The 27760-nt window shown below is 39.2% G+C and overlaps 1 protein-coding gene across 7 annotated transcripts in view; it reads right to left on the reverse strand.

Moving 5' to 3' along the window:
• Nucleotides 1–389: 389 nt before the first annotated feature.
• LOC126380297 (ubiquitin carboxyl-terminal hydrolase 8) overlaps nucleotides 390–27760 on the reverse strand; it is a 55963-nt gene continuing 28592 nt past the window's right edge. For 4 of the 7 annotated variants that reach the window (XM_050029618.1, XM_050029616.1, XM_050029615.1 and 1 more), the window contains 7 exons: nucleotides 14398–14528; nucleotides 11453–11555; nucleotides 10369–10494; nucleotides 9110–9304; nucleotides 6174–6323; nucleotides 5616–5791; nucleotides 390–3351 (listed from right to left, as the gene is read on the reverse strand). In XM_050029618.1, coding sequence (XP_049885575.1) covers nucleotides 3249–3351; nucleotides 5616–5791; nucleotides 6174–6323; nucleotides 9110–9304; nucleotides 10369–10494; nucleotides 11453–11555; nucleotides 14398–14528 — 984 coding nt within the window. In that variant the 3' untranslated portion in view covers nucleotides 390–3248. The remainder of the gene's footprint in view (nucleotides 3352–5615; nucleotides 5792–6173; nucleotides 6324–9109; nucleotides 9305–10368; nucleotides 10495–11452; nucleotides 11556–14397; nucleotides 14529–27760) is intronic. The other 3 variants (XM_050029617.1, XM_050029613.1, XM_050029614.1) reach the window with 2 other exon arrangements.

A 27760-nucleotide genomic window follows, 5' to 3' on the forward strand; every position in this document is an offset into this window, starting at 1 on the left:
ACAATTATAACTTGGAGAACTTTGGTAGACGATCGAGATTTGTCAAAAGTAAATTTATTTAGAAAACTTAATCAAAATTCGTTGAAAAATGAAATAGCCGATCCAAATCAGACCAGAAAGAAGTGTCAATAGGAACGCGTGACGACGCGTCACAAGTTAACAAAAGCTATATACAAATGTAGTTTAGCTAGTGGAACGAAGCATTCCCCACCACTGGCTAATTATGAATATTCTGTTTTAATCAGAGATATCAGCTGCATCTTAACGAGAGTAGATTGATGAAAAGAAAAAAAGCACAGTCAAATATGTCACAGTCACGCAAGACACAGTTAAGCATAGTCAAGTTATTGCAACAAAGTAATAAAGCATAAATAAAAAGACAAACAAAATAATAGTGACTCGTATTAACAAAGAATTTAATAAATTTTTATCTTACGATTAGATTTACACACAATATAAAATACAATGTGCTTACGATCTTATAGGTCATAACTACACGTTACAAGTTTCATAACCAACCTTGCGTCAAGGTATTTTTCTTGCTTGTGGGAGTATAAATAACTGCGTATTTATCAATTGAGTGGTGTAGCTGCCTCTGGTATCAAAGTATCATCCATGTCGTTGCAATCAAATGGCACTATCAAGGGGGAGGCCTTTGCCCAGCAATGGGACACTTTAGGCTAGAGAAAAAAGCGAATAAATAAAATAAAACTAGGATTTAGGTGGAGGCTTATGAAACTTATACATGTAGCGACTATCTTATATCACGCTGACCGCCACTGAGGGTCGCCCTAACGAACAAGTCTAGTAATTGCAGCAATTAATTATGTTAGTTATAACTGAGTGTTTTATGTTACCACGCGCGCGTATTCGGTGATTCAAAAGTGAGCCAATTGTCACCATTTTTAGCTAACAATATCCACTGCTGTCATTATCAAACGCTAACCACTAGGGACACAACATATCGATAATATAATACACCACTGTAGCATCAGTGTATGCATTACTGTATCGATCCATGAACCAGTAGTGTCTAGAGGTCGTAGGAATCGCCATCGTGCTCACCCACCAACGGCCGCCAGCGTGATACTCCCCAGTAAGCAGTATTACATCTGTTTTTCCGCCACTTTCAACATTAACTTCTAACACCGCTTCATAACTATTGCAAATCTTTTAATCGTACACGGTTAAACATAGAAATTCTCTACAACATACATTTACGAGGATACAAGTGAATAAGTATATAAAGTACATTCAAAGCTCTAAACAGCTAACATATGACATCGAATGCAGCGTGGCACGGGAGTATGGAGCGCCCGCCTCCAGTTGCGATACGTTTTGTACAAACGACGTGTGACTCGCAGAGTAGACACGAAACTAACGCGGTGTTAGAATTTAAAACTTAACAAAGTAAACCGACTACATAGTGACACAACTACACAGACAGTAAGTGGGTTGTACAACAGAGATTGGAACTGCACAAAGCAAATTCAAAGAGAACTATTTGAAACCCTTAATTAAGTTCTATTGATAGGTACTAAACTTTTTTAATATTTTGTAAATTAATTAATCACAACGAATAAACCTGCCACCGGGCACGTGGGGGCGCGAGCGGGCGGGCCACGCGGCGTGGCGTCCCTCGAGGCGGACATAATGCTACTGCACAATGTAGTGGGACGCCGGTGGACTTAGTCGTACGTCGCTGGGAGACGTACAAGTGGCTTTTATTATCATTTACGAGTGTAAACAAACGCATCTCAGTACTCAGTCCAGACGTGCGGCAGTACACCGCCGCGCTCGCGACCCCACGACCCCTGTTATGTACACAGCAATTCCTTCATCACGTGCTCTATGCGAGCAACCCCACACAGGGGAAGATTCCAACTAAACCAAATATATTTTCAACATGTATATATATAAATATATTTTATAAATTATTTCTATCCCAAAGACGCAAATATTCTTTACAAGTTGGATCTCTAATCTGTGTCGTGTGGTCCGTCAGGTAAAGCATATTGTCGTCCGCCCGCCGGTCCGCGCGACCCGAGACCTACGGGACTCTCGGCGTCCACCGTCCACGTACTACCCTCCCGTCGCGCAAGGCGCTACAGTCCTCCAAACATACACGACAACCCCTCTCGTAGGTCAACTGGACATCATAGGTAAATATATGTTTCGTCATATCAGGTATTTTCTATTCTAGGCAGTCGTCTCTGCACCACATTGCGTATAAAGTAAGAAACACAATTTCGTTGCACAAAATCACTCACGTTGTTGTAACGTCCAATTACGACCAAACCATCTGCGACATGCGAATAGAATCGGCGACATAGACCGCGACACATACCGCGCCAGTTCTGCCCTTAGTTCACTCCGAGATTATATTCTTATTTTACATAAATAATTCGAATCTAAGTTACAAATTTAGGAATGTTCCTTTATAAGTTACGATCTCGTAATTAACAAAGCAGTTTGTACATTTAATGAATTATGTGAATAACAATGAAGTTTTATTATCTCCAGATTATTTCTATTGTGCCATAAAAATATATATTATATTGAATATTGAGTACTATCCAAAGTAATATTTTCCAGAATAATTTACTTGATTTCTATTGTAACAGGGTCTACATTTATTTTAATACCATGTTGTTTCTAATAAAATTATCTTAAGTTTAATATTATATGTATCGTGATGTATACAATACTAGAATGGTCCGTGTGTATGATTTCTTACGGTAATCTCTAGCCTAGACGAAATTATGACGAATAATTTAAGCGTCCGTTACACTACATAGATATCATGTACGTACGGGTGAATTTATAAAAGTGCCTCGACATGTGATTTTGTTGGCGCACTATTTTGCAAATAAGAGTCTCATAAACAAATACGACTCGGCTAGTAAAAAAGTATTAAAATTCACTCCGATTGCATAGACAATCCGATTGGAAAAACTAATAGGGCAACACCGTGGCTGTCACTTTAGCGTTCTAAAACTTGCGCCACGGAAATGACGTGTACGGGCACGTTCATAAATCCATGCGTACGAGACCCGCACTGTCAAGAACTAACGTCGGATGCGGTAGATGAAGACCTTCAAGGCCTTGAGTATGTATTTTATGAGAGGGATGCGCGTGAAGCATTTGGGGGAGGGGGACTTGCGGGTGGCGCGCCGTCGGAACAAGTGTGGGGGCAAGTGGGCCTCAATGTGGGTGAGGCAGGGATGATACGGCGGCGGGTGCGGCGATCACGCCGTCCGGCACGTCGAGTAGAACAGGATGTAAGCGGCGCTGGACTTCACGTCGCCCGACGAGATCTCAGTCACCGCGTGGTCGTCGAAGTGGTACCACCTGCAATGGATACACACACACATTAGTACTGCAACCAGTAATAGGTAATAATAACAAAGTTTATTTAAAAGGTTTTGTTAATTTTCACGAGATTTCTTGAATGTTGAATGTACGCATGTATGGGAAAAATCTTCACAACATTTAAATACAACAAACATTTGTACTGCAACTAACGATGAATAATTTATGTATTTAATTTATTTATATCAGGTAACAAAGGCTCATAGACATAATAATTATAAAATTTTATTTGGACACAACTTCGCCACACTGTCACACTTAAATGCAAAACACACACACTTGCACTCCAAATAATAATAAATAATACGCCACATGTATATATTTTCACAAAATAAAAACTGAAATCGCTGATGTAAGACGTAATCTTCGCAGGCGCGCAGGTTACAATGTTATTATATTATACATACATACACACGCATGTAATTTGTAATGGGGTGGGCAGAGGGACCAGTAGTCAGAAGACATATTGCAGCCACTTTAGATCCGAACTCCTGACATTGATATGATGAACCGTAGCACGTTAAATAAAAAACAATTCTCGTCGGTGTTTAGATTAGCAGCTGAACACTTTAAGTCTGCTATATAAAGTGTCCTACACAACAGGACGGGGTGCCCCACCGGTGGCGCACGAGCTACTCGCTCATGCGGCGATGTGTATCACCAGTGGGGCACGGGCTACTCGCTCATGTGGCGGGGTGTATCACCAGTGGGGCACGGGTTACTCGCTCATGTGGCGGGGTGTATCACCAGTGGGGCACGGGTTACTCGCTCATGTGGCGGGGTGTATCACCAGTGGGGCACGGGTTACTCGCTCATATAACGGGGTGTACCACACTACATTTTTAATGTACTAACGAACTCGCACCGCCAGGAGTGCGCCACACTGTTGGTGTCACAGTTAAAGTAAAAAAAAGTACATTTTCAAAGTATCGTTCTAGAGCTAAATATAATTTTAACAAGTAAACGAATAAAAACCTTGTCACCAGGGTTGCTGAGGTGAGTAATCCACTCCACATCACAATCCACACCATAGAATGTATATTGAACTATTCGCACACGCAAGTTTCGCATCAGCGTTTCACTACAATGAGGATAAAAACTAGAAGCTCAAATGTAGTCGGCAGCACGGTTGAGTGTTCTTAAATTTTAACAGTTCTTCATACTCTCCAGTTAAAATACGAGATAAATTGCTATAAAATGTGGAGCAACATGGAGTGTATCCCGTCTGAAGGATGAGTTACGAAAAGAAAAGCAGCTAGTTGGAAAAAGGCAGTTTTGATTGAAAATAAGGTATTCTAAGTTTTATTTTATATTGCAGAATAATATAACAACTATGATTTTGCAGTTAAACACTGCGCAATTGTGTGATAATATAACCAAAACAATAAGTTTGTTTATTTATTTATTTATGTTTATTCGGGATAACAACAGCTCTAAATGTTTTACAATGTTACTAACTAAACCACTCAAATAGTAAGGGGAACTGTCAAAATTTAAGAACACTCAGCAATAGCGACACCAGTTTTTATCGTCATTATAAAAGTATCCTTCACTTGCTGCGCACAGGCGGTTATTTGAATAATATTTTATATCTCTACATTTAACTTTCAATAACATCTAACTTATTCGCATAGCAATTTTATATTTAATATAATAAAAAATGCGCATAAACTTAACGATACAATCTCAATTATTTCCATAACATATTCGCAACACATCAATTCAAATAAAAACAATCGCTTTAGGCCATAACAACGCTAGTGTTCGATCTTTCTTAGTATGTGTATTATACCGCTGTTGCAATATACATAACTAAAACATATTAAACAACTCATATCCGTCCCACAGGGCGCACGCAGCCTTGGAAGATATCACGTGGCGTGACCGCTTCATTCATGCTATGAGATCGCGAGCAGAGTCCATCCAAAATAAACCTTGGTAATACCAATGAATGAATGAGTATTTATTCGCATAAACAATGCAAAAATTTGAGTTCGCAACACTAAAATGACATAGATTAGTAAAAAGTAAGTTTAACAATGAAAATCGTCAAAGAATATCACAGTCACATTACCATCAAACGTCACTGATACACAAATATCAAATAACAATATCATAATATTCCGTCTACCACAGCCTCTATCTTCAATAAATAAATTGAATATGCTGGTAAGCAGCACTATACCTTTATTTATTATCAACACTATTTCGTGCGTCACATCCTCCCCACCAGTAATACTCACTTGCCATAGACGCTACTCTTGCAGTAGGCGGTGTAGTGTCCGCTCTGCATGGTGCCGTAGTGGTTGGAGACGGCGTACAGGTTGTAGGGTGCCGCCTGCGAGAACAGAGTGAACGGCCGCATGTCCAGGTCCGTCAGCGGGAAGTCGATGTATGTCTGCTTCTTCATCAGCGTCTCCTACACACACAGAGACAGGTTATTGTTTTTCTTTTTTTGTAAATGTGACTTATTCTAAGTTTGGCTGAGATGGCATTAACTACGACCGCTGATGTCTCTCACTAGGGACAAAAAAATAAGACAACGGGCCTGAGGGTGCCCAGTTAGGCGTGAACCTCGGATCAGGGCGTCGGCTGAGAGGGTTTGTATATAAAATAATTAATCGACTCTAGCGCTTATCGCTATCGGGACGATATTTCCGAGCTTCCTGTTAAACCAACGTGATAAATGGTGAGATATAACAGCGCAAGTCAAGTGACGGGCTTCAAACTGGGCCACGGTGACTACTAATTAATTAATAAGGTACAAATATAAATGGTAGATTTCGTTTAACGATCCAAACCTTGTCAAGGAAGAACCGCTTGAAGTGTATGACCAGCACGGGCGGCAAGCGCGATATATCCAGCTTCTTGACCGCGTCACGCTTCTCCTTGCAGGACGGGCAGTTCCAGCCCGGGATCGTCTCGCCGTTCAGGTACAGCTTCAGGCAGTCCTACGAAGGGCGGGGCAGGAAATAAAAAAACCATCTTGAGAATGTCGTTACCACCTAGATTGGACGACTGGGCTCATCAAAGCCCAAACTCGAGGATTTTACTAGTAGACACGATCAAAATATAATTAATACCCTGACTACTGAGACTTCGGTTGTGTGGTGCTCGGCGGCCAAGGATTTTATTCGCGTGTTGGGGAGGCGCTTGAAGGACCGCGGTAGTGACCCCCGCACCAGCTCGTTCCTGGTTCAACAGGTTTTCTTAGCAATAGTGCGCGGTAACGCGGCCAGTATAATGGGCACCTTTGAACCAGGTACGAGAGGGGGCGGTATTTTAGACTGACCTGCAGTGTTTGTGTAATAATTAAAAATGTATCGTAATTTTAATTCATAAGTGACAAATTGTATTTAAATGCTATAAATAAAAAAATAGTTCATAATTAATATCCTAGGCATAGAATAAAGAATAATACTGCATATTGAACGGTAACTCTCTGCCCAGCACCAATTTGTATCGCATATCGGGCGCCGAACTAGATTTACCTGATCCCCTTCGAGTCTACATCGTCGTAAGTCGCTAAAGAGTAAGGGAGAGAGCGTGAGTTCTTGATCTTTGAGAGTCATAAGAGTTTAATCGTTTCTCCCGAATATTGCTTTTCAATAAATCACCTTAATACGCGCGGACTGTCTGTCATGTTCGCACTTGCTCCGAGTTGTCCCCTAGGTTAAAATAAAGTTAATACCTAAAATCGTTTTCAAAATCAAAACATTTATATAACAGTGTACGTAATTTTGACTACCTAAGAGTATATTTTATCCCGATATCTACTCGAGACGTGATAGATGCAATTTTACATTATGTGCAATATCCTCTTATACCTAAGAGGAGTTCGTCTACAACATCATACAAACATAACTCCCGTCTCGGTAGTCTCCAATAACTTATATTATTAAAAATACTGATATTTACAAAGGTAGTATTGCTATTTTGTGCGACGCGGGTGTGCTGCCGTCAAAGGATTTTTCGAGATGCCAGTACCCCGCTAGTCACGAGTTGAATGTAACTAGGGATCGACGATGTTACGTTGGAAGTTGTATAATATGTGCGTCGCGCTGTAAAACTTCGCTAGCGCGTTCTAGGCTGTGTTGTATGATAAACGCCATCTGTGTTATATGGGCGGAATTAACTGGTCAACTAATTGGGTCCGCCACACTAAAATATAAATGGGTCTGTGTATACATTTGGTGGTTGTTATTATGACTCATATAATAAGCCTTAAACTTTTTGTTGACCTTCTAGTCAATTAGTATTGATAAAATGCACCTTTCTTATGGAGAAGAAATATTCAATTCCCTCGTTTTACAAAACATTGTAAACAAATTATCTCTGCAAGTATCCCGCTGGGACTGAACTACTCTGCCGCTGCGATTCTCGGATGAGTAAACAAGTATTGAAAGGACCTAAGTATAATTGCAATCTAGACTTCCGACGACAGATCTAGGGAATCTAGGGCAGATGTGTAATATTGTTTATTAGTTATCAGCGTGTCGATTCAATAACGAGGGATTTTCATGAGAATGGAACAAAGGATCCCAATAAGCGTACTACCTGCTGTAATTGGAAATTATTATACTACCTATTCACAATATATACTTTATTTATTTTTGCTATCACGTGTAACTTGCAATAATGTAACATAAGTTCATGACTATATCAGAATTCGGGTCTGACTACCCAATGTATGAACATGGCCAATTAAGATTAAAGCACGACCCAGAGGGGGTTGAGGTCGGCGCCCGATAACCATTGGTGCGGGCGGAGATTTACCGTTCCATAAGTGGTATTATTCTCTATTCTATCCTCTAACGACTTGTCCTAAGTTTATGTTTTTGTGCAATAAAGAATTATTCAAGTACACTATACCTCTAAAATTTTAAGCTCGTAAGTTTTGTAACTAACTTGATTAATAGTTACTTTTATAATAGTTCTTGAGACATCGTTTAACAACGAATAGGTTCCTAATCTGGTAGACACAAACTATTTTATCATGATATTTCTAAAACTACACCCAATTCACTCAATGTCGAGGCAGCGAGAGAAGTATGTCAGGTTCGACACAAATTGAATGCCATCAGGTGAGATTGTAGACAAACGCGTATCCATTTGTTTTAAAAGCAATGAATGTACAGTTCAGTACAATTAGTGATTACATTTCAATTAACCGGTCCGGGTTTCCCGATGGGGACATTGTCGAAATCTTTTGTTTGGTAAGGACATTGCAGTCTTGAATCACCTGATTGTCCGAAAAGTAAGATGATTCCGTGCTTCGGAAGGCACGCTAAGCCGTTGGACCCGGGCTACTAGCCCAAAATGCTTCACTAACCCGCAGTGGAGCAGCGTGGTGGAGTATACCCCCTCCGGTTGATTGAGGTGAGGCCCGTGCCCAGCAGTGGGACGTGTATAGGCTGTGTATGTATGTATGTTTTTTCAATAAAGTTGACATTTTACAATAGCCTCAATGCGCGGTAAAAATAAGATCTGTCAAAGTACTTCAGCTAGTGTTGTGACGTTCATTAGTGATGTAGCAGTGGAGATTGGGTCGATCGATTTTTCTGGCCACGTCTTTCCCTCAGCGTTACAGATTCCGATATGGTAGTAGTTTTACAGCTAGTTACATAATATGTAATTTAATTTTTGCCGTTCAAAAAACGCTAACTTTGTAAGCCAATTATGAAAAATAAATATTTTTGAATTTTGAATCGATTCTTTTTTATCTAATAGTACTTACGGTGAGCGAGCACCGCGACGCGTTGGCGGGCAGCTCGAGCGACAGGTTGGAGAAGGAGTCGTACGTGACGGAGGTCTTGGCGCAGACGGTGCAGCGCACGGTCGACTTGATCTGCCCGTAGAACAGCCGCGAGATGAGCGACTCCTGGCCCTTGGTGAACTCGTACCACGCCTTGTCCGACGCCGACCACGTATCCTGACAATACAATACAATTGGGTAGTTTCCTAGGTCAAAGACAAATTGTGAAATTCTGATTGCTGATAGGTTGTTTAAGTTTATAAACCTTTTGCCAGTTCTTTCTTCTTTATATTTTTTTTATAATTATAGCCAATGATTTTATACTTTATGCCTAGCTTTGTATCGTTAGTTTTGCTACTGTTCTCATCAAGTTCTACAATCCGTTTTATTCGTGGTATCCTGTGATTGGCGAACAAACATTGTACTTACTGTAATTATTCTTTGTTATTTAATAAGCTGTTGGATATCCTAAATAAATAAATAAATTACAAAATAAAGACAGATCTAAAGGTGACAAAACACGTTTTCTTTTTCTATTTAACTTATTTATCAATTTTAACAAAAAAGAATGCGAAGAACAATAATTGCGAGATCTTGTAATTTTTTCTAAGATGCCACAGGTTGCTTTTTCATACAAATTCCAAAGAAATGTCGTGTTTTGATGTTTAGTAAAAGTAACTGATTTGACAAGTTGGATTACAATACAATAAAATACAATTACGTTGTACACAATACAAGAACCTAACTTTGTCACGAAAGGTTAATTCCGTCTGAGGAAAAAGTCGTTTGTTTTTAATTTTTGATCATCTTCGGATTTATTCAATTTCTTTTTGTCGTTGAAGTATGGGTACTTAGTTCATCGAAGTATGTAACATTGACTACCCTAATTGGGATATAGACGTTCTTTGATCATCTTATCTCTCTCTCTTTATTTAAGAGCTGCGCTCTTGTCGGTGGAGTAATCGCCTTTTTTATTTTCATTACTCCATAGATAGGGCGAGTAGAACGATGGTTGTCTCAATCGGTGGTGTTTTAGCTAGAGCCCTACCAGCCCCCCATTGAGCCCTGCCATTATCTTATAGTAGCTTCTATTTCTACATTCAGCCATCTACCCTTTACGAAATAAGGTCATTATTTCTCCAAAGCACATTCTTCTAATTAAAATAAATTAAGGCGAGGGATGTTGCAACAACATTAATTGGAAATCATACATTTGTAGAAATAATTAAGTTTTTTTATACCTTTGGCGGTGGCTTGACGGTGATCTGCAGGTCGAGGTGGAGCCAGTCCATGAGGATGGTGAGGAACTCGTGCGAGTCCTGCTGCTCGAAGCCTCGGAAAGCACGTTGGTGCTTGCCCAGCTCCGCCTGTGTACATACAAGGTTAATCAGGGATATACAGTCTTTATACGTCCCACTGCTGGGCACAGGTCTCCCCTTAATCAACCGGACGGGATATGGAGCATACTTCACCACGCAGCTTCACTGCGGGTTGATGGAGGTATTTTATACGGCTAATAGCCGGGACTAACGGCTTAACATGCCGTCCGGAGCGCGGTACATCTTACTTTTTCGGACAATCAGATGATTCAAGTCTGCAATGTCCTTACAAACAAAGGACAGTCTAACAAAATGATTTCGACAGTGTCCCCATCGGGAACAGGGACCTCCAGGTCGATAAACAATCTACAATATTTATACACAAGACTGATTATTTTGTTCAAGTAACATTAGAAGAATATCGGGTAATCAAGTGTTGTGTGTTGGAGCAGATAGTGACGTCACATCGCATCCTCTCGTAACAATGAACCGGCGCGGCGTGGGCGGCGGCTGGCTACGGACGGAATATTACCTTGATACCATTATATGGATTTGATTTTATTAATAGATTGGGTAAAAACAAGTACGTTGATTTGGTACTTTTACCCGTAGTGAACATGTTCAGGTTCTTATCGCGAGCATGTCGTACAAACCGACAGAAGGATTCTGTTCTTTCTTATATGATAGACTGAAGCTTTGCATGTCAACTATTTAGTGTTAACAACTAGGGTAAGAGCGAGACATCCCCAACTTAAGCATTAACCTTGCTTCCTGGGGTTGCCTCATAACTTTATGCTGCTTAAAAACAAGAAATAAATATTTTTTTATTTATAGACTTTTATAGGTCCCTTGTCACTATAAGATTCATCATATCCATCTTAGGACTTCGTATCATCAGTGGCTGCAGGTTATCTTTGACTATTTATGGCTCTGCCCACCCAATTAGGGATAACGAGCGGGACTATGTATATAATATACGTAGATGTAATGTAGAAAGTATATTTACCCGGAAGTCCTTAGGTGAGATGTGGCGGTACTGGCCGGACCACAGCGCGCGCATGACGGCTGCAAACTCCTCCGCCACCATCCCCCTGGTGCAATTGTTCCTTCAATAATATATAATATAACGACAGACAGGAAGTTACATAAACCATATAGCAAAACAGGCCTTCGGCGGCCCGGAGGGAATCTGCGTCACTTGTATAGTTAAGAGCAATATCATGTACCTACTTTAGAACCCTGTCGCACTATCATATTCGACATTTAATGAGACTTACTTACGGTTTCATTTGTCAAAAAAGTTAATGTGACATGGTTTTAAAGTGTATACATATTAGTACGCGTGACCGTACCAGTCGACAGAAGCATTTATCGATAAATTCGAAAAATGAGTTTAAAATAATATGATAATAGTTTTATTTTTAAGCAAATGATATTAACTACTTAGCCGGACAAATGGGGAGCGCTGAGGGTTCTCACCCGGTACGAAAATTTAAGACAACAGGCCCAGTTGGGCGCGAACCTCTGCTCAAGGCGTCGACTGAGAGGATTGTATTTGAAAGAATTAATCAAACCTAATAGTGTCACTTTGTGATTGTATCATTTGTCGATAGAAGATTTTATCGAGAAATTCGAAAAACGGTCTAACAAAAGGAACTAATTATAACTTTAAAAATTATAATTTATGGAGTAAAAAAGATGGTTGGCGCAGCTCTTAAATAATGACAGAATTATACTTAAAAAAAATGGGTATCTTTTTTACATGATTATATGCACGAGAGCCATGGCTGTGATGTAGTAACCATTATCTTTGACATTTCCATCGTTAACTATCTACAAACACTATCGTTCGGTGACAAGAGAAGTCGCTAGGATATAAAATACATTTGGATTGCACAAAAATGTGCACCACTTTGGCAGAGGGGAACGCCTGCGCATAACTACTGCCTCAGGCCTGTTGTCTTAAACGTTGTACCGGGTGAGAGCTTTCAGCGCTCCCCATTTGTCCGGCCAAGTAGTTAATGCCATCTGCGGCAAATCTACAATAAGTCACGTCAAAAAAAAAACATGACTACTCCTGTCACCGTGTTGCTCTAAAACAGATGGCAGTTTTTACGTTACAGGAAACACATCTATATTTCTTAAAGAGACTACACAACAAAAAACACCCATCATCATCATCATGAGACATGCGCGGAATGTAGGTTTGCTGTACCGTGAACAGCAAAAAAATGATTAGCTGAAAGTAAGTAGTACTTCTTCTATCGTATGGGCGATATCTGGCACGATGGTTTTTTAAGGTGATTTACGAATTATGTAACTTTTTTTGGCGTGACTTATTGTAGGTTTGCTGCAAATGGCATTAACTATTTGGACGGATGGGGAGCGCTGAGAGCTCTCACCCGGCACAAAATTTAACACTACAGGCCTTATGGGTGCATTTATCTGTATTCTTCTTCTATCGTGTGGGTTGGAGGTGGAGTACCAACCTCAGCAACCCTGGTGTCAGGTTTACTATTGAGCCGCCGAAGGCCCCTGACTTGGCTCACGTAACAACTACGTACTTACATCAGTAAATAGTAACCAGGACCAACGGATTAATGTGTCTTCCGAAGACCGGATGATCTTACTTTCGGACAGTCGGGTGATTAGCCTGTAACGTCGTAACCAAACAACCGGGATTCGAACCCCGAACATCCGGATCGCGAATCCTCAACCACTGGGCCACGGAGGCCGTTACAGCAACAAGTTCTTAAAAGACTTATGTTCTTAAAAGATTTGTCATGAATACTATATTTCTTGTGTACTAGATCAGATTCAGACTACTAATATAAATCAGAGCAAAACTATTTGTATTTTGTTGATTTTTTGTATACTTACTTTACATATTTTTCAGGAAAACTGAGAGTAAGTAAAAGAAAATTGTATATTTTCTTTAAAATAATCAAGAAAGTAGATTCTACAAAGTTCGGTACCGAAGTAATCGACTCCGGAATCAGTACAACCTCTGCATTTATGGATGCACAAATTGGAATTAAAATAATTCAATCAAAAATTATGCATTTATACAATAAAATTATCATTAGAACGAACTTTTGATAAGTTTTTATTCATTTAATTAAATTTACGGCACCAAACGTTTTAGAATCAAGGTCCTAACACAGGAATGGATATTTTGTTTTATTTCTATCGTGAGCTGTATGTAACAAATGTGTATACTGGTGAAACGCAAATGTTAGGTAATAATTAAGGCCATACGTATCATCTTTAAACTGTATTAAAAAAATAAAAGGCTTTAAATGTAGGTCGACCAGTCCCGTCACCGCGCCATATTACAGACTCAGATTTAAAATAGGAATTCCAAATATTATTCCGCGGTTCTCCAAGGTTGAACTGGTCAAGGTGAAGTACCCCAGAGCGGTTAGCCAGTGTTGTTAAAATAGAAATAAAACATCCAACGCTTAGCTTATGTTTACAGCTTTAGGCCGGTTGCACTTTGGATGCGTTTTCCAATTTGAATTGGACTCTTGCGTAGGTATACGTACAAACACGTAGGCACAATTTCAACCTTCCAAGTACTATGGGACTGCGCAAACTGGACACGAGTTAATTGTGATCACCACTCTTACTACTCTTACGACTAGCCTCATTAAAATGATAATACTTTTTGGCTATGCCCTCGGGGTAACAGTAACGAGTTACTTGTGGCAAATGTGACTTATACCGAGTGAGGTCGAGTCCAAAATGACAATAATACTATTATGAACTTCTCTCTTTAGTTTTTATTTCATTTTGTCTTGTACCGTCGTACTATATGAACTTCTCTCTTTAGTTTTTAGTTCATTTTGTCGATGACCAACCTCAGCAACCCTTGGCCGGTGATTTTGTGTAATCATTTTTCGTGTTTGGATGTGTGTTTATTTTTGTCGTGTCGTCGTTTAATGGTGTTACCTGTTAACATGGTCGCGGTACTGTCCGTTGCAGAAGTACGCGACGAGGATGCTGGTGTTGTTGAGGCACTGCACGATGCTGTTCATGTAGCAGGTGTTGCCCAGGTTCTTCAAGCCGGTGCGTCCGCAACCCTGCCGCGGCACAAGGCAGTGTGAAGCCCATCATTTCCTCTTACGCATAATCTATATTTACCAAATTAAGACAAACCTATCTTTGATCTATGTGACTCCTAATATTTCTATTTCCCTATTTGCACGAGCCATAATAAGCATAAGAGGATATAATGGACTATGAATTAATAAATAAGTATTATCTGAGCGATTCGGTTGTTTGTTTTTACTTCCGAATTCATCCTTACAATTACAATAATACTCCATTATACTTTGTTTAAGGCCAGGGCGCCATCGATGCGGACATGTGCTAAGCGAAGACGATGTGTTTTAAATAACCAACAGAAACCCGGTGGTGTAATGGTTATCATGCTCGTCCCGGCTGAATTTTCTTTTTAATTTTCTCTATCTGAGTTTCCCTAAGCACGAGTGATTGCTATATAAACAAAATCCTTCACCCAACAGAACTTCGACACGTGAGGTACGCAACACACATCACGGTGTGAATAACGAAATTGTATTGGTTATTTAAGTACATAGCTTAGCACATTTCCGTCCTGGTGGAGTCCGGGCTTTACGCGTGCGTTTCCACTGAAGCGATGCGCAGTGCGGAATATATGGAAACTCATACTACAGCTTTGGTATTCGAAGCGAAATCGGAGCGCATGAGGCGTTAGAATTTAGCTTTGCATTGGCATAACTGCGTTCACTCGATCGGAAAATGCATGCCGTACGGGCCGTTCGACAGAATCCCGCGCAAGCTTTAAAGTATTTACCCTCACACATCTCCAGCTGAATTCCGTGTCGAAATATTTCCCAACATCGCAATAAACGGGTCTCGTTGACGTCATCCTAAGGCTTTGGACAAGTTGTATTTCATTTACAATATAATCTTCGACGTTAATGTATCCTAAAAATATGAATTTTCCATTCTGTGTAACCTATTTACATGTTAAGAATATGTTTGAAGTCACTACGCATTAGAATTAAATGACTGAACCTGTGGCGCCAAGACAAGTGGGGTGGTTACCCTCTTGTTGTAAATTGTCTATATACAAAATAGGTACCTGTGTTACTTGGGACTTGTCAATTTATTACAGAAGCAATCTGTAAGCTATCGCATTAACATACAGGACTTGCCTCTCAATATTTGTATTGTTACATTTATCTTTTCCGAATGTAGCCGACAATACGTTGAATTTATACATTTTATTAATACGTCTACAAGGTTATTGAAAACACGATTATACCTATTGAAAATTTTAAAATGTTTGTGTCAATAAATACATTTTATTATTAGTGAATTTTTAATGGTGCTCGGTTGTAAATACGATTTTTGCTTTGCGAATTTGCTTTTTGTATCGTCACAAAATAAAGAAAAATCCTTTCAGCTGTGAACAGCTTTTACACGGTGCATTGAAAAACCTAAAATAAAACAAATATATCGTTTCATAGGGAATATTTTTCGTTGCGTGGGTAGCGGACATCAAGTGAACAAAGACTTCTCTTCCCATTGTCCATTTACGAAGGCAAAATCATTTTTTTAAAAGATCAAAGCCCGGACTCTATTTCGTAGAATACACTATATTTTTAAATCGCATTGTCGGTCATTGACACTATAAATGTAGTAAAGTTCGAACATGTTTATTTTTTTATTATAAACATTTTTAAACGGATCGTGGCAATTTATTTTAGTTTGAACTCCTTAAAAAGCCAGAAAATCTTTATATCGAAAAAAAAAACGCGTAGGTATTAAAGCCCTCCCCTCCCCATCGATTCTCGATAGCATCTTCATCGTCGAGTGCACTTACCCGTCGGAAGAGCCAGACGATCTGATGCTGAGACAGCTTGAGTCGGACCTTGACCTTGAGGGCCATGTTGGCAGCCCCCAGCGGGATACATCGCTGCTCGTACAGCACAATCTTGCCGCCGGCACGTGCGCCCGCGCACCTACTTCCTTTCCCCTTACCGCCCTTCCCCACCGACTCCTTATTCCCCCTCCTACCCTTGCCACTCTGACTATTCCACTCACTCACTTTACACACCAGTTTCAGGCAGGCGCCTCCACAGTCCTCGATATTATTCATAAAAAAATCGTTTTAAGCCGGTTAAACGTTAAATATTTTTCACAGTATAATAGTCACTTTTTAGAGGTCAACTTTGTATTTAGAAAGAGGGAATACTAATATGACCATCACTATCAAGTAAAACACGAAGACAGTAGAGATCACCACGGCTAGGCGCAGCGGCATTTGTGGCGTGTACGACGAAACGCAGCTAGCTCGTTACGCGTTTGGGTATTATAAGGTGTATATATAAAGAAGTCGTGTGTGTCTGTTGGCGTGCTGGCGTGACCATCGTAGTGGCACAACTGAGCTGAGGTTCACGTGTTCAGAGCAGGGGTGGTTCCAGGGGCGGGGACGCTACTGACACCACGTCGCCACCCACACACTGGACGCGGCGGTACAGTTTTCTGAACATCCATTATTTACTGATGGTAAAAGCTTTGGCTATTTAAAGCCTGTTTCACAGATACGTGGCAAGAAGTGGCCAGGAAAAACATTCCATAGACAATATACGAAACAAATTAAAAAACTGGTGATGGTAGTAGCCAAGGAGAGAATGAAATGTGTGGGACGAATCTTCTTCTGAGAAAAATGTATAATATGGCAATAAAATTTCTATTCTTATTCTATCGTGTGGGTTGTGAGGTGGATGATCGAACTCATCAACCCTGGTGTCGGGTCTTCCGAAACAAGGCTTTTCTTACTTTCGGGGGATTGGCTTGCAATCTCCTACACACTAGGGATCACAAAGTAAATGAATATTTTTATTATTTTTTGTGATATACCCCACCTCGGGATTCGAATCCAGTGTGAGATGAGTGAAAAGTTCCTAACAACACTTCAAGTTGTAAAACGCACAAAACAGGTAAATGAGTTCTAACAAATGAACTATGTTAACCAGACGTAACGGGTGGGTGATAAACTGCGCAACTCTCCTGAACCGTGGTCACCCTACACTAAGTGGATTTCTGCCTTGAATCCGATTGCCGTGTCAAAACTAACGATACACTTTGATCTGTATTATAAACAATACCTTATGTTGTAGGCAATATAATAAACATTATCAATCATTTACAAATGGCAACAAGTGAAATATGAATATAGATACTGGGTGTTAGTGACATCGTAACGAATACTGAGGGGGTTGATTCAGACCATGATTCTGAGTTAAAATCAAGTGGAATTTTCCGTCGCAAAATTCATGATTTTTTTTTAGTTTTTTTAAATTATTTTCAATTCTATACTTTTGCGATGGAAAATTCCACTTGATATTAACTCAGAATCATGGCCTGAACCACCCCTCAAAGTTTTCGTTACGATGTCACTAACACCCTGTATAGTACGTGACAGACAAACATCGTAGTGTCATTGGGTTCTAAACCACTGAATTCGACTTTCTGGGTTTGAATTCGTATTTTCCCTCTGTTAATTACGATTAAAGAATAGCCGGCGAGGAGTGGGTGTACCTGTATACTATGCATCTCTGCCTACCCGTTCAGGGATACAGGTGATGTAGTCACAATCCGATAAACATGGCAAGCCATGTATCGTATTCAGCGTTGCCAGATTTTTTTTTTGCCAAGTCGGGATTTTGGAACTTTTTGAGTGAAAAATGCGGGATTTTTTTGTCGAAAGCGGGACATAGTAAAAAAACGTATATAATAAAAAAAAATTGAATATATTTATCTTTTAATTTGAGTTCCAATTTGAGTGACAATAGATAGCAAAAATATCCATAGAAAATGTATTTTAATAAAAATATTATATTTTTAATCAGATTTACCCTATCGTTAAATAGTTGAGTCTTTTTCGTCTTCTGAATAAAAAAAAAACAGAAATCAAAATCAAAATTTCCAGTCCACCCTTGTCTGTGCCATCCGCCCGCGCTTTCTCAGTACGTTGCACGCACGGTCGAGTTATTCCCGAAAAGCGGGACTGAGCCTGTCGCGCGCGGGACATTAAATTTTGATTTAAAATTCGGGGCGTCCCTCCAAAATCGGGACGTCTGGCAACGCTGATCGACTATGCAGGGTGTTAGTGACATCGTAAAGAATACTGATGTGGTGCTTTAGATCATGATTCTGAGTTAATATCAAGTGGAATTTTCCGTCCGTTCCGTTACGATGTCACGAATACCCTGTATTATACTGTATATCGATGCATCAGCAGGTATCATAATTTGCCGCCCGACATACTATTCGCACCTACTTTGACAGATATTTGTATGCTGATAAAATGCTACACGAAACTATCTGAGAGGCGTTTGTTATAAACATCTTTCTCAATTCTCAATAAGAGTTCTTTAAATATTCTAAATTTGAAATACTTTTATAAAATATTTTAATTAGCGCCGCGTTGTTTTCTTTGTAGACGCGTTTAAAAGGCAATTTTCAAGAAAATAAGATGAATTTACTTTTTCATAGTGATGCAAAAGGGCTGGAATGGAAAATGCACTGGACTACACAGGTAATTTAAAGTTAAACGCAAAGCTTGTCATATTACTGCGGAGGTTATCCTAAGACGCAGTTAATTTAAAAAAGAAGATCCAGGGTAGGAGGTAATTCCTTGGAAGACGTTTGAAATTCTGCTTGGTACGTTTAATAAGAAACCACTACTCTAATGATGTCAGCAATGCTTAGTTAAGATGGCAGGCGTTCGGCGATGTTTGGCGACAGTTGATCGCATTAGGGCACGGGCCACGGCGCGCCACGTGACAGCACGGATTTCGGCGCGCCACACACCGCGCCACGTGTTACTGATACAACCCTACGTCTGTTTCCAACGTCACTGAACTTAGACGGAATTATCTTCTACTTAAAAGGTTATTGCAAAACCTTTGTTTCATAAATCTGAATTCGTTTATTTTCAATTTACTCGTAGGATCGTCAGAAAACACTCTCTTGAAAGTCAAGACACTATTTAAGTTCTATCTACCATTCTATTATTTTATTAGCCTCACAAATCAGGTAAAGTGCATGTTAATTGTGGAGTGTGTTGAGAACCCAAAACAGGTGGGCTTAGTGTAGTCAAATTGAAACCAAATAACTTGCTCGTATGTATACTATATCGCTCCCTAGTGAAATACACTGCAGGATATTTTTTCTATTTAGTTTCATTTCGAACATATACGAACGCATACAGCGAGCTAAGCTCCACAGACTACCAAACGACCACAGTTGACTACATACTGTGGTCCTACAAACTATATGGAAAATTCCGTCAGCTTTGCGACCGACAGGAGCGCCGGTTCAAACCCAAGTTTAACTTAAGTACAGTTGGCTCGACCGTTATACCACCACCTATTACGTTGGTCTAACAGAAAGCTCGGTGAAGTGTAGGGGTTCTCTATTTTTACGCATAAATTTTTATGTAATAATTTACCATGGCATAACGTTACTTGTCCTATTATTAGTTACGCATAGTATTAATTTGTCATAACTTTTTAAGCATAATTTTGAAACTCATAATTACTATAAGCATAATAATTAATGACAATAATTATATATAAGCATAATTATTATAAGCATAATTATTATAAGCATAAAAACTATACTCCGAATAAGAAAAGTTTTGGCACAACTTTGAACATTTCCGAAACTTACTTTTTCCTTGGCTGCATTTGGTTCATGATTGTGACTTTTTATATTTTTTGACTCTATTTCATGCTATTGGTCATCATTCAGCATACTTTTCGTGTGTAAGATAAACTTGCTGGCGGCTTGCTGCCGCCGGACCCTAACCTACTGTTATGCCTTGTAAAAATTATGACAAAACACTATTGTTCTAAAAAAAGATTTATGGATACCTATTTATATGCGAATCAAATTTATACCAAGAAATATTAGTCCAAAAATAAGTTATACCTAACAAACCAGTATTCTTAGATGTTATTATGGGAAAGTACTATTTTGCTGAAAAACGTTATGCGAAAAGGATTATGATAATTAAAATTATGACAAAACCATTTATGCATTTTAAGAGAATCCCAAGTGTAGGTACTTAGTTCATCTTGCGATGGATAAGGTCATGAGCTTATGTACGTAAGCTAAACTTAGCTATTGGTATACAACCGGCATAATTGGCGTCCACCCGTCAGACATGATAAACATATCACGATGCACGGCCGATGCACACAGCCGCCAGTTACCCCTGATTCAATATTCGAGGGAAATACAAGCGCAGGGCGGGTTGCACGGCTCCGTTGTCGTCGTTGTATATGAGTTAGGAAGACATGAATCGATTTTCCTTTTTATGGAAGCACAGTGATAATGTGTTTGTATGAGAGGTTTGAAATGTATTAAATAAATGTCTATCTCTCACAGCGCTGCTGCGTGGGTTAGGCTGTCGCACATCGTGACAAATGGCGCGGTTTTCGACTTAGAGACAGCCAATGCTGTCCACGTAGATAAACGTTGTAGGTAGTTTGGAAAAAAAACATTATTTTTTTTACAATAGAGCACTGCTACTGTACTCAAGTAGTTCAGAGAATGAGCTTACACTAAACTTTTTCACAAAGCTCCTGACTTATTTATAAGCCAATTAGTAAACTTCAATGTTATTAGTCAGTCTTGTTGCAAAATAATATCTATTTTATAATGCCTGAACGGTACGGACAGAAAAAATATAATGAAATGTTTATATTAGAATAGTGTTATGGAAATTATTATAAAATGAATTATGAAAATTATTCAAGGTAAAATTTATTATCCGCAGCTCGTCTGTAATTCTAATTTCGAAAAATAAAACTTGTTTATTTAGGTACATCCCTTATTACTTAACTAGGTACACATCTAGCTTGCTTAGACTAATGTTACCTATAGCAATTCTTTTCCTGACGTTTGTGGTAGCTTGTAATTGACACTTAATTATGAATAAGATTTATTATTTTGTAAATAAGGCAATAAGCTCCCTATTAAAATAACAGAAAAATAGACTGAAAGCCTCGGTGAGGCGTGGGTACTAAGGCTAGACTAGCTTTTCCACCCGAGATGTGCTATGCTACGATGCTATGGATGCGTTTGATATCCACCAATTATATTCAAATTCAAATTCAAAAATATCTTTATTCAGTAGGTAACATAGTTACACTTTGAATCGTCAATTTTACATAACGAACGTCTCATCCGCCTAAAACTACTGCAGCTTCTCACAACCTGTATTCATTGGTGCACATAGCATAGCACTGGTGGAAACGGATCCAAGATATGGAAGGATGCATTTTATGGATGTGTGCTATGGATGCGTGCTATGAGCCATCGTGTATGTGCAGAGCACAGTACATACAGTATGCCCGCGTTTTTCTCTAAAAGGAGACATCGTGGAAGCAAAAATGCGCAACTTTCTCGCACAGCTACTTAGCGTACCTAGATTTCACATCTTCGCAGCATAGCTGCATAGCACACCTCTGGTGGAAAAGAACCATACATCTAACTACCCCAATTGAGAATACAGTCCTGGGCTTATGTTTGAGCGGTGTTCAAACAAACTGCGTGCTGCATAACTCGCATTGAGAGGAATCTTCATTCCTTTGTTATTTTCCATGAAAGTTTTCCAGCACAGACAAGAAGGTAGGAATTCAAGTATTTTTCAATTCAAAGTTGGATAAACATGTTGTGCAACTTTTTTTTGTTTTAGGTACTTACGTTAAGAAATGTAAGAACACAAGTGTATAGAAATTCTGACAACAAAAGAGTTCTTTCTTAATGTACGTCGTATTGACATATTGACACCTGATACATTACAATACAGCTCAGTATTGAAGGGGTCCTGACCCAAGACTATGTCTGGACGCGTCTGTGACTCTTCAGCCATAACATAATACATTTTAACAGGCAGATTTTGCGATTGTTGGTTAGATCAAATATAGAATCTTGATTGCCAATAAATGTTATCGCATAACTGTTGGAAACAAAACACGAGTTTAATTAAATCTGAATTTGGAACTTTAACATTTATCTGATAATGCTTACAAAACAACTTACGAGGTGTTACGATTTTTTAGATGAGAAATGTATTTGTTTTTTCATTTACTTGTTTTCTCCGAGTATGCGTACAACCTTTATTAATATGTATTGTAGTATGGGACATACCTAATAGTCTACCATTTATGGTCAGTCTCTCTAGCGCGAGCAAACGAACGCGTCTCAATGTTTGGATTCATTCCATTATTTGTGTGGGGTTTTATTATAATTACCAGCGCTCCCTACAGTATTGTTTAGTCTTTATCTAACCTGACATTATTTTTCGACGGTCCCATTTTTTTTTTATAATTTGATTTAGTTTTAACTTAATTTAATTTTACTATTTTGTTTTATTATTTTTGGAAATTTAATTGTATTTTAATAATGTAAATATGGGTTACAAGCCCGAAATAAATTGATTTTATTATTTTATTTATTTATTTATTTGAAAAAGGGTTTTTTATTAGTAAATGAATGAGATATAATGTTTACAATGTAGGTGAGGTTGGTAGGGCACGTTGTTGATTGGAAGGGATTAGTGCGTGCATTAGTGGGGATTCCGGGCCTTGAGGGCGCGCGCGTCACCGCGGCCGGCGCACTCGGTGACTCAACCACTCAACCAACGCATACGGAACTAATCATAGACCGCTCCGTGCAATATGCGCTCATTATGACTCTAGAAAATTCCATTTTGTCTAAGATATCCTGTTGCTTTACTTTTGGAATGAGGTATCGCTTTAAAGGCCCGGAGTTTGAATTCAATGTAATTCACACAATTTTCCCGAATTCCCGAGTCTCACTCAGGATGAGGGCCTATTAAAGGGAGTTAATTATCGATGTCCATGGCTTACGCAGTGACGATTTTTCATTAATTGGGATTTGGAATCTCTTGCAAACCGCCTCCGTGGTACAGTGTCATAGAATATGGAATAATACTACGTATAGAACTGCAACTCTCCCCACCAGCGGCTGAGCTAGATCTACCTCACCCCGCTCGAACATACTATGCGAAGGCTGCGCGCGGACCGTTCTTTTAAATTTTTATCAGTTTAGTTTACATGTTCGAATTTTGCAATTGGACGCCGACGTTCTTTCGTCTAATTGGAATATTTGATCTCACCGTGATTGCCCGCGCCGGCGCGCCTGCGTGGCGCCTATAAATATTAATTTTCTATGGTGATTGTTCATCAAAACAATAATCATTTGCAATAAAATTCAACCTAGGCTAAGTATTTAACGTAAAAATAATATGAATGCATTTAATTAGTTCAGTGAATTTTTAGGTCAAATGTAAAGCCTATTTATTTATATTGTGAACTGTGATTGAGAACCTTCATTGTTCAACATTTTTTTTCGTGAGTAGTATTACCTATTTAAGTAATGACGGTTAAATTAAATATAGTAACTAGTAGTCCTCAGACGTCACACACACAGAAGCGCGTGTACGATAACGTCAATGTGTAGTGTCTGTGTAAAACAAGGTTGTTTGTATGAAGTGTCCGGGGTGTGGTAGTGTTTAGAACGTGTATCGAATCGCCGTCGACGGTACTTTTCACGCAGCTAGTGCATCGTAATCAGATTTGTCCGCGCTCGCTACCCGTGAACACATCAACTGACCTGCGCTAACCATATCAATACTGTCAATGCATTAATACCATTATACTCCACTTACCTACCATTACACCACTGATTTCGTATTGGAATCGTATCTGAATCCATATTTGGATCATAATGCTGACTCGCCGGCTATTACATGGAGCTAAAACATACCTTGTTTTAGGTTTACGCGGTTATTATCATAATTAACATACATACATACATAAACTCACGCCTATTTCCCACCGGGGTAAGCAGAGACTATAGAATTCCATTTGCTTCGATCCTGACACACTTCTCTTGCCTCCTCCACACTCATCAATCGCTTCATACACGCACGCCGGTTCAGAGTAGATCGTATGGAACCTTTTCTAAGGACATCTCCAATTTGATCATCGTAAGTCCTTCTCGGTCTTCCTCTGCCAGCCTTACCATCAACTTTCGCTTTATATACCGCTTTTGCAATTCTATTATCCTTCATCCGCTCAACGTGTCCAAATTAAAACACATAATAACGGGTTCTTACCGCGTTTAAATCAGGGATATGAGACTCCCGATATTTCGACACTGTTGCAAGTGCCATGATCACGGGATGACTGATGAGATTGGAGTGCAGTAGGTAGATTTTAAATAGCCAGCATTTAAAAAGGTATTTGTTGGTGTATTATGCACCTGAATTATAGACCAATGTAACGTTTGTTTTGTGGGATAACAGATAATAGTAAGCGAAGGTTTTGTAGGTTTTTTTGACGTGACTTATTGTAGATTTGCCGCAAATGGCATTAACTACTTGGCCGGACAGGGGAGCGCTGAAGGCTCTCACCCGGTACAACGTTTAAGACAACAGGCCTGAGGGTGCCCAGTTGGGGGAGAACCTTGGCTCAGGGCTTCCTCTGAGAGGAAGAATATTTGATAAAAGATAATAGTAGGCACACCCCTGACACAACATACAAAAATTCATTCTTTTCGCGCTGCTACTAACCAACTAATTTAAAAAGTAAGTAAACAGAAAAGGCGGGAACGGAAGTGAGAATCACGCGGTGAACAAAATAACGCGGTGAATGAAGAACGGGATTTGACTTGTTCCCCGACTTCTCTATGATGTTGGTTGTAGAAAGAGTTACGATGAAAATGAATAAACAGTCGACTAAAGTAAGATACGTTGAGAATATTAAGACAATGGAGTTTCTCATAACGTGCCTTCCGAAGCACGGATCATTTTACTTTTTGGACAATCAGGTCACCCTGTAATGTCCTAACCAAACTAGGGATCACAAAGTGATTTTTGTGATATGCCCCCGCCGGGATTCGAACCCGGGACATCCGGATCGTGAACCCAACGCTCAACCACTGGACCACGGAAGCCATTTTCTCATATAAGATGAGGTTTTTTACCTACGTAAGTATTTACATAAATAGTCATCTACGATACCTACTCAATTATATTTATATGTCTTATTTACTACCGTGCTTAATATGAGGAAAACAATGAACCCACTTATATGTCAAAAAAAGTTTAAGTTTAGCAGTCGCAATTGATTGGCTCCTAAACTTAATTCTTAGAATAAATAAAACTTTGAATCTTAGAGTGTCTTAGACAGTGTAAAGAATTGTTTCGTAACCGTTATGGAGTCTCCTGAGTTTTTATTAATTCAAACATAGTTACTTGTTACGTGCATCTTCAAACGTACAGAATACACTACCTTTCCACCCACAACTTTGACCGCGTAGACTTCGGTTAGTGCGCGCGCCACGTTTTTTCCATTCCATTTTCATTTCCTTAGAGGGATATATCCGGGATAAAGTTATCCTACTTTTTCAAACTATCTCCATACCAAGTTTAATCTAAATCAATTCAGCGGTATAATGGAGCCTCTTGCCATTAACCGGGAAGAAATCTAGATAACCACGTGATATTAACTATTTATAATTTAAATATCCCGCTCCGGCTCGTTCCTGGTCCAAGGGCTGGCCATTGCCATTCAGCGCGGTAATGCGGCTAGTGTTGTGGGCACCTTTGCTCCGGGAACAGTGAGGGGCGGGTTATTTAATGACTATACATTGTTTTAAGTTTACGCGGTTATTATCATAATTAAAACACATAACAACGGGTTCTTACCGCGTTTAAATGGGGATATAAGACTCCCGCGTGATGAGGCGGTAAGAACCCGTTCTTATGTGTTTTAATTATTTAATGACTAGTTTCTATGTTACGTACTGTTTAATCATTATTAAATTTAAATATGAATTGAAATTCATAAATTCGAATTCAGTGGTTTAGAGTCCGAGCCGAGATTCGAACCGGTGACACGACGACGTAAGTCACGTGCTCTCCGAACAGGACTGTGACGGATTTTATTAAACAGTTAAAACTACTTGTCGCGCCCACCCTTTGATCGCTCTACGTCCCCAAGAAAGGCGGACTCCGCTGATCATAGAATCAATGCCCATAGGGTCGGCCCTCTCTTGCCCTGTGATCGGTGGTGACCAGAACCTTTGACATGATGTCGTTACTCATTACCGTTGAACTTGTCCAAAGCCATATGGAAGCGACATTTGAAACTCCCGTGAGGGGGTACGTTTGCTTAAGCTACTTAATAACGCCGATTTTTGTAGACATAAACTTAATTTAATCAAATTTAATTTTTATGTTATTTTAATTTAATTTACATTGTATTTTGAACTATGAAATTCATATATTTTATTTGGGTTTGTCAGTTCTTAAACTCGTTCTGTCCCTTAAAGGGACAGTACTATTTTACAGAGCTGTCAAACTTAAAGTTTTTGTCCAGTAGAATCGGCGCGTGTGTTCACAATAGGAAACGCAGTCGGCACCTAGTTACAAAGACAACATCGTATGCAGTTAAAATCATAATAATTGACAAAAGGACAATCCCAGATATTATGGTGTTTCGCCCCAGAAGAAAAGTGATGGTCATACTTCCTGAGTTGTAAAGATATCGTTGTTTATTATTACTTTAGGAGGAGAAAGAAGAGTTAGTGTTATCTCGACTAATTTGTAAATGACGAACTCAGGTAGCCCATAATTATCAATCTCACTTTTTTTCATCTATTACGTAAGAATTTATTTACAACAATAACTAGGTCTACTTTTTAGAGAATCAAATTCATAGTACAAGTGCTAATTACAATCAAGATTTTTTCACTTGCTAACAATTACAAATGGCAAGCAAAAGACGAGAAGGTTGCGTATAATGTAACGCGTGCACCAACAGGGGGGGGTATTGAATTTTTAATTTGGATGGTAATTTGTATGTGACGGACACATGGTAGTAAACGAATAAAAAATACTTATCAAGAGAATGTGGTTTTTAATCCTAAAAAAATTGCGAATGTTCATATTTTCAGTTTTATTTTAGTACAGTGTGTTACTTTATTACTCGACGTATAGAAGGCTTTTTATACGATTATGGTAACGGGTACCTACTCAATTGTCTATACCGATTATAAAGAATATTCGTCGCGAGCGATGTGTCAGCTAAATTTAATCTACGTTCGCTTATTATTTATTCGTAGTATGTTCAGGATCAGTTGACGTTACGCCGTAGCAACGTGCTCTGCGCGTAGCAGCGTAGCAACTATAACCGTTACAAACATAAATGCGTAATTT

Source organism: Pectinophora gossypiella, chromosome Z (assembly GCF_024362695.1).
Source record: "Pectinophora gossypiella chromosome Z, ilPecGoss1.1, whole genome shotgun sequence".
Taxonomy (NCBI): Eukaryota; Metazoa; Arthropoda; class Insecta; order Lepidoptera; family Gelechiidae; genus Pectinophora; species Pectinophora gossypiella.